The sequence below is a fragment of the Falco cherrug genome, chromosome 4 (assembly GCF_023634085.1).
Source record: "Falco cherrug isolate bFalChe1 chromosome 4, bFalChe1.pri, whole genome shotgun sequence".
NCBI lineage: Eukaryota > Metazoa > Chordata > Aves > Falconiformes > Falconidae > Falco > Falco cherrug.
The window spans coordinates 3,839,794-3,848,046 of record NC_073700.1 but is presented as its reverse complement, the minus strand read 5'-3'; the positions used below and the strand labels follow the sequence as shown (position 1 = coordinate 3,848,046).

At 40.5% G+C, this 8,253-nt stretch overlaps 1 protein-coding gene across 1 annotated transcript; it reads left to right on the top strand.

Annotated features, from left to right (window-relative positions):
• Positions 1-3,489: 3,489 nt before the first annotated feature.
• On the top strand, positions 3,490-7,264 carry GP9 (glycoprotein IX platelet). The gene is made up of 2 exons (XM_014284342.3): positions 3,490-3,586; positions 5,490-7,264. The coding sequence occupies exon 2, from the start codon at positions 5,497-5,499 to the stop codon at positions 6,121-6,123; it is 627 nt and encodes a 208-aa protein (XP_014139817.1). The 5' UTR covers positions 3,490-3,586; positions 5,490-5,496; the 3' UTR covers positions 6,124-7,264.
• The last annotated feature ends 989 nt before the right edge of the window (positions 7,265-8,253 follow it).

The following is an 8,253-nucleotide window of genomic DNA, read 5'->3' as shown; positions in this document are numbered from 1 at the left end:
AGAACAGGCGAGAGAAGAAAGAATTATTTTATAGCATAAGTGGAGTACAATTCAAGAGGAGAATTCCCTAAATGACAAGAGTTTATCTGCCTGTGTAATAATCTTCTGAGGAAATAGGATGTTTGATTTAATAGTGGGGAAATTAAATCAGGTAAAACCATGGTAAGTGTGCCACGGGAAACAACGCAATAAGCAGAATATGGACAGGGTGAAATTCAGAGTCCTCCTATGTATCAATACTAAAAAAGCTTTAGCAGACTAGTTCTCTAGAATGCAGTAGATAAAAGGAATATTTTGGCCCTGGGGTGACAATAACTCCTGATGTGAAAGAAATCACAGATTTTCTTTAATTCATTCATTCTGCAAGCAATATTTTGTGTGTGAATGAATTTCATTAACATTCTTTTTTCCTTCTTTTTGATTATTTGTCTAATTCATTAATTACCAGGGACTCGCATCCAATTATATAGAAATATTTTGCTTAGGATGTTCCCACCAACTGATTTGAAAATGTGAAAGGACAGATTTAATTAACATGATAAAACTTAAATCAGAAGCATTTTTGCTGTCTATTAACAATGTGACATGGCAAGATTTTTTAGCATTGGAAATTGAAATAGTGCTCGAGAAAGATTCTGTGTTTCTAGGTCAATAACAGGTCATTGACAGCAATAAATTACTATAACTTCTTAAAACTGTCTATAAAAAGTAATGGCATATTCTGCTTGAATTTCCTCTTAGTGGGTCATGCATTTGAACTGCACATTTATTAACTTGCAGCTTTTATTCTTAAGTGCAAGGAAATTCATGATCTCCCTCCAATACTTTTTTCTCCCTATATAAGCAGCGAGATGTAGCATCCATGGTACTGACTGGAAAAGCCAAGGCCTCCAAAGAAAACAAGTCCAGAGGTGTGCTTCTAGGGGGTAAGGTAGCAAGGAAGGTTTGTTTGGAAAACAGGAGTGTTCAGAAATACCTCCCCGCTGAGAAGAGACAGAGCCTCTCTCATTCACAAAAAGTTCAAATGGATTCATTCCGTGAAAAATATATTTTCAGACTATAACAAGATTATAGCAGATTATAACTTTTTTCAAATTGGCTCTCAATAAATCCTCTTAAATGAGGAATCTTCGTCTGGCCTACAAAAAGCTGTAGCCCTAAAATCCCACATGCAAATGCCTTGTATCCTAAGCTTCGCTTGTGCCAGACGCTCCCTGCATACGTTCACCTCCACGCAGAGCCAAAGGGAGCGGCCCATGTCCTCCTCACAAGGAACGGATTCAGGGACCCAGCCACCGCTCCAACCACATGTGACACAGCAGCCAGAGGAATGTAGGACTACCCACAGCACAGAATTTGAATACGGATTCCAGAGGATTCCAAATATTTTGCATCTCTTTCAATGCAAAAAGGCAGTATTTTATTTCAGTATATAACAGGAAAATTTTTTATTTTGCGTGGCAGCATTCCTTAAGACCTATGCCATAGATTGCCTGATATGGGGAACGGGAATAAGGGAAGACAGATATTTATGAGATCTATGACCTAGTGATGTACATTTAAAAAACCCAAACAATTCCTAAGGTAGACCTAAGGCTGTTCCCATTATTAGCAGTGCAGTCCCAGGTCCAGATGTTGAACATCTGACAGGCAGATGAACTATTCATTTCAACAAGGGAGGAATCACTTTCCTCATCTTGTAGAAAAGATCAAAGTTCAAATGGGGGTAGAAGTATTTCTATCTTCTCCCTCCAGCACTGTCTAAATTACCTTTTAAAATACTAAAGGAGATGCATATTAAGTGTGGTTTTTTCAAAGGAAGTTCCTAACAAACTTCAGGCTACCAGTAATTGTTTATTTAATGAAGAAAAGTACTTTAAATATAAGCAAGAATTAAACAATAAGAATTGCTACCAGAATAATTTTAAATGTCAGAAATTTCCCTTCCCCCCCGAGAACAGCATGTTATCTCTAAACAGCAGCTCAGAAGTAGGGCTCCGCTCCACATCCGCATTGTCTGAAACCCACCTGGGTTTCATTTCCAAATGCAGAACACAGAGCCCAAAACAACACACTACACAAGAACTTCCCTGAATTAAACATCAGATCCACAACATGCTGCGTTTCCAAATGTCAGCTGCTGTCTTAGTGTTTGGTAACTAAAGCAAAGGAAAGCTTATTTCAGTTCTATTGCAAAATTTTATGTACAAAAAAAAAATTAAAACCAAGATCCTATCTTTGTTTTTGTTTTACAGAAACACAGCATTCTTTATTTAGGTGAACAGATACATATATATTATAAACTTGTGTCATCCTTAATTACTGGCTTTCTAGCCAAATATACACAGAGCGTGTTATGTTCTAAGATGTCCCATTACTATTATTCAGCAGTTGCTATTCTTCAGCAACTTTAGTGTGAAGAAATCTGCAGGATCATTGTCCTTTTCTGAGCAACACACAGCCCTGGTGACTGGGAAGGAAGGCTACATACATGCCCATAAGGGAGCCGTGCTAACCGCGGCAGCGAGCCTTTCCCAGCACACCTTCCTGACTATTCTGGAAGCCATTCCTAAACTCCAGACCAAACCAGGACACTACACAACAGTTATGTTCCAGAAAATATCACAAGAACCAAAACAGGAATTGATCCATTGCTCCATACACATGTGCCACCCAAGGCTGTGCCAGGGGCACTGACCTGCCCAGGGTGCCCTGGCTCAGGTATTGCTGCATTGCTCCACATGGCAGGAGACATGTCACTCAGCTCTTTGCATCAGATATTTTGTCCAAACTCCTGATCATCACAGAAACCTTCCTTTCGCTTGTTGCCTTAATCTTTCTTGAACATGAGTGACCACAATTAAATACTAGTCCTACTAAATAAATTGCTTCAATGTAATGGCAACAATATTTCTCTATCCCTTAATAATCTCATCTGACTAATGTAAGTTATTTTGAAGTCTGGTTTTACAAATTTTACTTTGATCAGTGGCAAGGCAGATACCAGACACCGAAACAGAAGCAGTCTCTCTCAAGCACTAACTTCAGCTCCCTTGTATTTTGCTTGGGCTTGCATGTGTCAGCAGCTGAAGCCCAAACCAACTTTTATACCTGTAGATTATTACAGCTGAGGAAAAAAAAAATTGTCTTTTTTTAAAAAAAAAGTACATCTCTAGGCCATAGATTTCATAAATATCAGTCTTCCCTCATTCCCGTTCCCCATATCAGGCAATCTATGCCATGCGTCTTAAGGGATGCTGCCACACAAAATAAAGGCAAGTCGTTTTAGATTTTTCCAGACATTGTCAGGTTTAATGGGAAAAATATAACACCAGTAAAAAAAAAAAAACTCAGAAGCATTTCCTCTTGGCTGCAAAAAATACAAAAGCAGCCCAAGCGCTATATGCTGTGACATGTCAACCATATCTAGCATCTTCTAATGGGAAGGTTTCCTCTTATGCCTAGGAAAGAGCTCATCTTCCTTAACACACTTCCTCACTGACTCTACAGTCAGCTCCAGTTGCCAGTTGTACTGCAACACTTTGTACCAAGCAGGAGGAAAGGAACCAAGAGGGAATAACTAAGGGTAAGTGTCAGCCAGGCATCTCACCAACTCTTTCTTTCTGCATTTTTGCCACAGTTCTGTTTTATTTGTAATTGCTTGCTGTTTCTACACTAAATCAAAAGACATCATCTTTTCTACAGATATTGCTTAACTTTGTTTTGTTCAGTTGACAGCCTGTCCTTTTAAGATGCCAACTTTGAAAAAAAAAAAACAACCCAGCTCTAGTAAATTTCCTGAAAAATAGCAGATGAGTATCTAGATTCATACCAAAGATATTCACATAAACTACTTGCTAACAAAGACATTGGAGATTGTTAAGATTTATATTTCAGCTTCCCTGTAGTTTATAATTTTACATAGCATTAATCTAATTTTAAATATACAAATACAGTATTTAGATCAGGAATCAAAACATGTCTAACTATTTTGGAAAGCTGATCAATAATCCTTGTAAATAAATCAAAGCAAATTTAAAACAAAATTAAGCAATATTCCTTACAATTTTAGTCTTTATTAAATGAAATCTACTAGAGAGACAAAGGTCTCAGCTTATTTTAAGTTTAAGAGGAAAACCTTTTTTTATTATTAATCTGAAATATCTTTACACTTGAAAACATGATTTTGAAGAAATTTCTTTCCAAATTCCATTCTACACTGGTATCATTGAGGCTCCTTATGACCTTAGTATGTAAAACCTCTTTTATTCAGCATTTTTTGTTGTTAATAGGTCTGTTGTACCTGCTTGCTATTTCTCAGGCTTTGTCCAGCCCGATTTTAAAATTATACTCAATGTGCTTCTAATGCTTGCCTGCAAACAAGTTCTACAGCCTTTTTCACCTTCTTCAGTTAAGAAGGAGTTTTCTTTAAGTGTCTAGTGTATAAACACCCAACACTTTTTACAGTATCTATACATTTCCATGTAGTATCCAAGGCAATATATATCCAGATATTTTTGCTTCAATATTTACTTATGGCAAATTAAGGGGGGGGGGGGGGGGGGGGGGGGGAGGGGGAGGAGGAGGAGAATGAAATACATTTTAATTATGGGATGTATTCAAATCATAAAGAAAGATTGTTTCAAGTTTGAAAATTCTCCAACCTGTGCAAGGGAGTTTGTATTTCAAATTTCTATCTGGTTCCAAGGCTAGCTATGTATTTCTAAATGCAGCAACGTAGTAGGAAATACGGGAAGGGAATAGCCTTAGAGGTTTTAAGCTGCTGAATAGAAAGGACTAAGATGGAAGGTTAGTGGGTTCCACTCTACAGAAGCAGGAATGGCATAGCAAAACAAATAATTACCTGCTAGCCCAAAGCACGGTTATTTAACCCTAAAAGATAAGCAATACCAGATATGCAAAATTTACAGTTCTCTATTCTTACAAATCTTGAATCATATGTTCAGAGATGCATGAAGTTACAAGGCAAAAAAAAAATTTTGCCACATAAAAATGCGTACTTCCCAGTCAGAATGTTCATACTCTCAGATGATTTTTAGACATTTACAATTAATCAATCTCTTAAGCTCAATCTTGAAAACTGACTTCATCACACAATTTTAACACTAGATCTATGAAGATACAGAAATGAAATCCAAATCTTTGCATAAAACTAACCTAGTTTTTACCATTATCTCCTGGTGACATTCTGTTCTAGAACTCTGAACAATAATATATTCTGTACAATTAAGAAGGAAAAGCAATGAACTAGAGACAAGATGGAAGCACTGTGCTCTCTCCCAGTTGCATTTATGCTACTTGATGTCAGGAAGAATGGCTCTATGTAAGAAATAGAAAGCTAAAGGTTTTCCTCCAAAATCCTAAACCTCACGAGCAATCCTGAGAGGCATAGCTGTGTTGTAGTTCTCCGTTTAGACACATGCTAACAAATCATACTTATCAGATCATTATTCTTACTCTCTGGGTAGCTGAAGCATGAACAAGACAGAATTCATCACTGTTGCAGGATTCGCCCTATCGCTGCTGTGCCACATGACCCAAAGCGAAGGCTGTCCTCCCTCCTGCGATTGTAAGTCACTGGGAGAGACGAAGGGTTTACACATCGACTGCAGCTCCCGGGAGCTGGCGGACCTGCCTGCCCTGCCTGCCCACACCAAAAGGCTTTATCTACAGAACAACAGCCTGACCTCGGTTCCTCCCGGGGCCCTGGACAGCTTGCTCAGCCTGGAGGAAGTGACAATTTTCGACAATCCTTGGAACTGTGACTGTCATATTCTGTATCTAAAACTCTGGTTAGAAGACATCTCTGCACTCTCTCTGGAAAACACCAGATGCGCAACCCCAGCTCCTGTGAGGATGAAGCCCTTGGGGCAGCTGACTGGGAACGAGCTGGGGGTTTGTAAGAGGCTTCTCCCAATCAAGTGTCTTGAGTTCTTTTGGAGAGACCTCATTTTAATCGCTGGAGCAATAATTACACTTATTTTAGTAGCAGAGGCTCTGAAATTCTCAAAAAAGCTGGTCTGCCAAATGAAGCTAAGGCAATCTGACTTGAGGGGCTCGCTGTTGAGAAAGCTCACTTCCAAAAACCACAAGATGCAGTGAGCTGTTCACTACCACTGGCTTGAGCAGAAACATCAAACTATTCCACCACAAAAAAAGCACACGCACTGGCAACGCTAGTTTTAGTGGTGAACATGCTACAAACAGATCTCAGGGCTCAAAGTCTGGGTCCTCAGATAGGTAGGTTTGATTTAATTGCCTTTCAAGAACAAGCTTGATGATGTATTGACAGGCAAGTTTCATCCTGCTACCACCTACTCATACGAAAAGCAGTTCCTAAATTTTTAAAAATAATTTAAATTAGCTTTTCCACTGAATTTGCAGCTCTTACAGCAAGAAGACTTACACCTTTTACTATATGGAGATGAACACCCATTGTAGTATTTTAGCAATTCTTTTCTCACTTGTAAGCTGTGTGAGCATGTAATGTGTTACTCCCTCATAGTGTCCCAATGGGTTGGTAGGACCATTCTTTTGTGCAAAAAAGTTCAGCCATCTCTTCCTCAGGTTCAGGAGTTCCCTGCCAGCAAAACCACTATGACTATATAGGCCAACCACTGAACATATCTGTCACAGCACTCGCAAAACCATCCGGCTGCAACAAGGCTTCTACCATCCCAGGTTAACTTCAATAAGCAGTCCCCACACCTTGCGCCAGCACGGCCACCAACCCCCCACAAGGTTTCATCAGGTCATCTACTGCCTGGGCTGTTTCTCCATCCCCTTCAGGCCAGCCCACCCTGCTCCTTGCCTCTGCTGCGTCCAGGTTCTTCCTTCTCCAGCTGCTCTCCCAGCCAGCCTCTCCTCACCCAGGCCCCCTGCTTCTCCCAGGACCTCTCCTCATCTCTCCTACATCCAGGGTGCTCTCCCTCTCCTTCTTCTGGGTCTCTCTTCATCCAGAGCTCCTCTTCCAGCCCCCTTAGAGGTATTTAACTACTTTGTAGGAACCAGCCACAGCTGCACATGATCCACGTCAGCCAGCCCGCTGCCCCTGAAGCCAGCCCACAGCTGTATATTATCAATGTTAATTAACCTGCCTTCATTCCTCTACAATTCCTCTACAGTATCCCTTACTGAACACATTTAAAGATGGACTGGTAATGAGAATACAATCAGGAAAAGTAATTTTAAATGTTGTTGAATTTCCTAGAGAATAAACAATAAAAAAACATTCTATGTGAAATTGAAATAATGGATGCTTATTGAACACTTATACACACCCAAGTTTGATCTCTTCTACAGCTCTACACATTTCTGATTCAAATTCTAAGAAATTTCCAGAGCTTGTATGCCAGCTTTACTACTGATATTTGATACACTGGATTTTATGCAACAGTTTTGAAGATGCTTGATGTACTGTCTTCCCTGCTCTCCTTTTGCCCCCCATCCTCATAGAAAAATTGTTGTGGTGCCTCCAGCATGTTGTTCTCTCCCCAGCTTAACTCACAAGACTCCAAGAATAGCAGTTAATGCTGTGATGCCATCTGGTCTGGTGCAGTTAGATGGGAGATCTATGAAGGTCTTCTAAAATTAATACTACTGTTGGCAGTTCAATTTAAGACACGTTTTGCAAATGCTCCTCCTAGCCCCAAACCTGAGCTAGGTGTTAGATGTTTTCTGCATGAAGGTGCTGAAGGCTGGCTGGCTGTTTACCTAGCACCTTGTCACATGAGTGACATCCCTTGTTAAAGCACATAATATCCCTGGCAAAGCTGGCAGTTAACTTTCTTCTTATAGGTGGCCTTGCAATTACCGTGTACTGTCACTTCTGTGAGAGGAGACTCATTCCTAGCCACAGACACCCAAACCGAGGACGGTGGAAGCTCACAGGGATATTTTCAGGTCCCTCTTGCCTCTGCCAAAGCGCTTCAGCAATGCGGAGTCTGACTGTCAACGCTGACTGCTGGCGACATTCTCAGGCAGCTTTAGAAGAGACACGTTAGTGTCCGGGACACACCTTCACTGTTGGTCCTCTCTCTCCTGCACTGGCAGGGAAAAGCCAGCCTGAGACACCACCACTTGTCAAACTAAACTGGCACCAGTTCAGGGTGAGTCACCTGCCCCTCTCCGTGACACTGCGCCCAGCAGAACTGCTGGAAAACCTCTGAAGGGCAGAGATTTGGGGAAGGGATGCACACCACAGGCAGCGGGTTACACGATTTAGTAATAAAA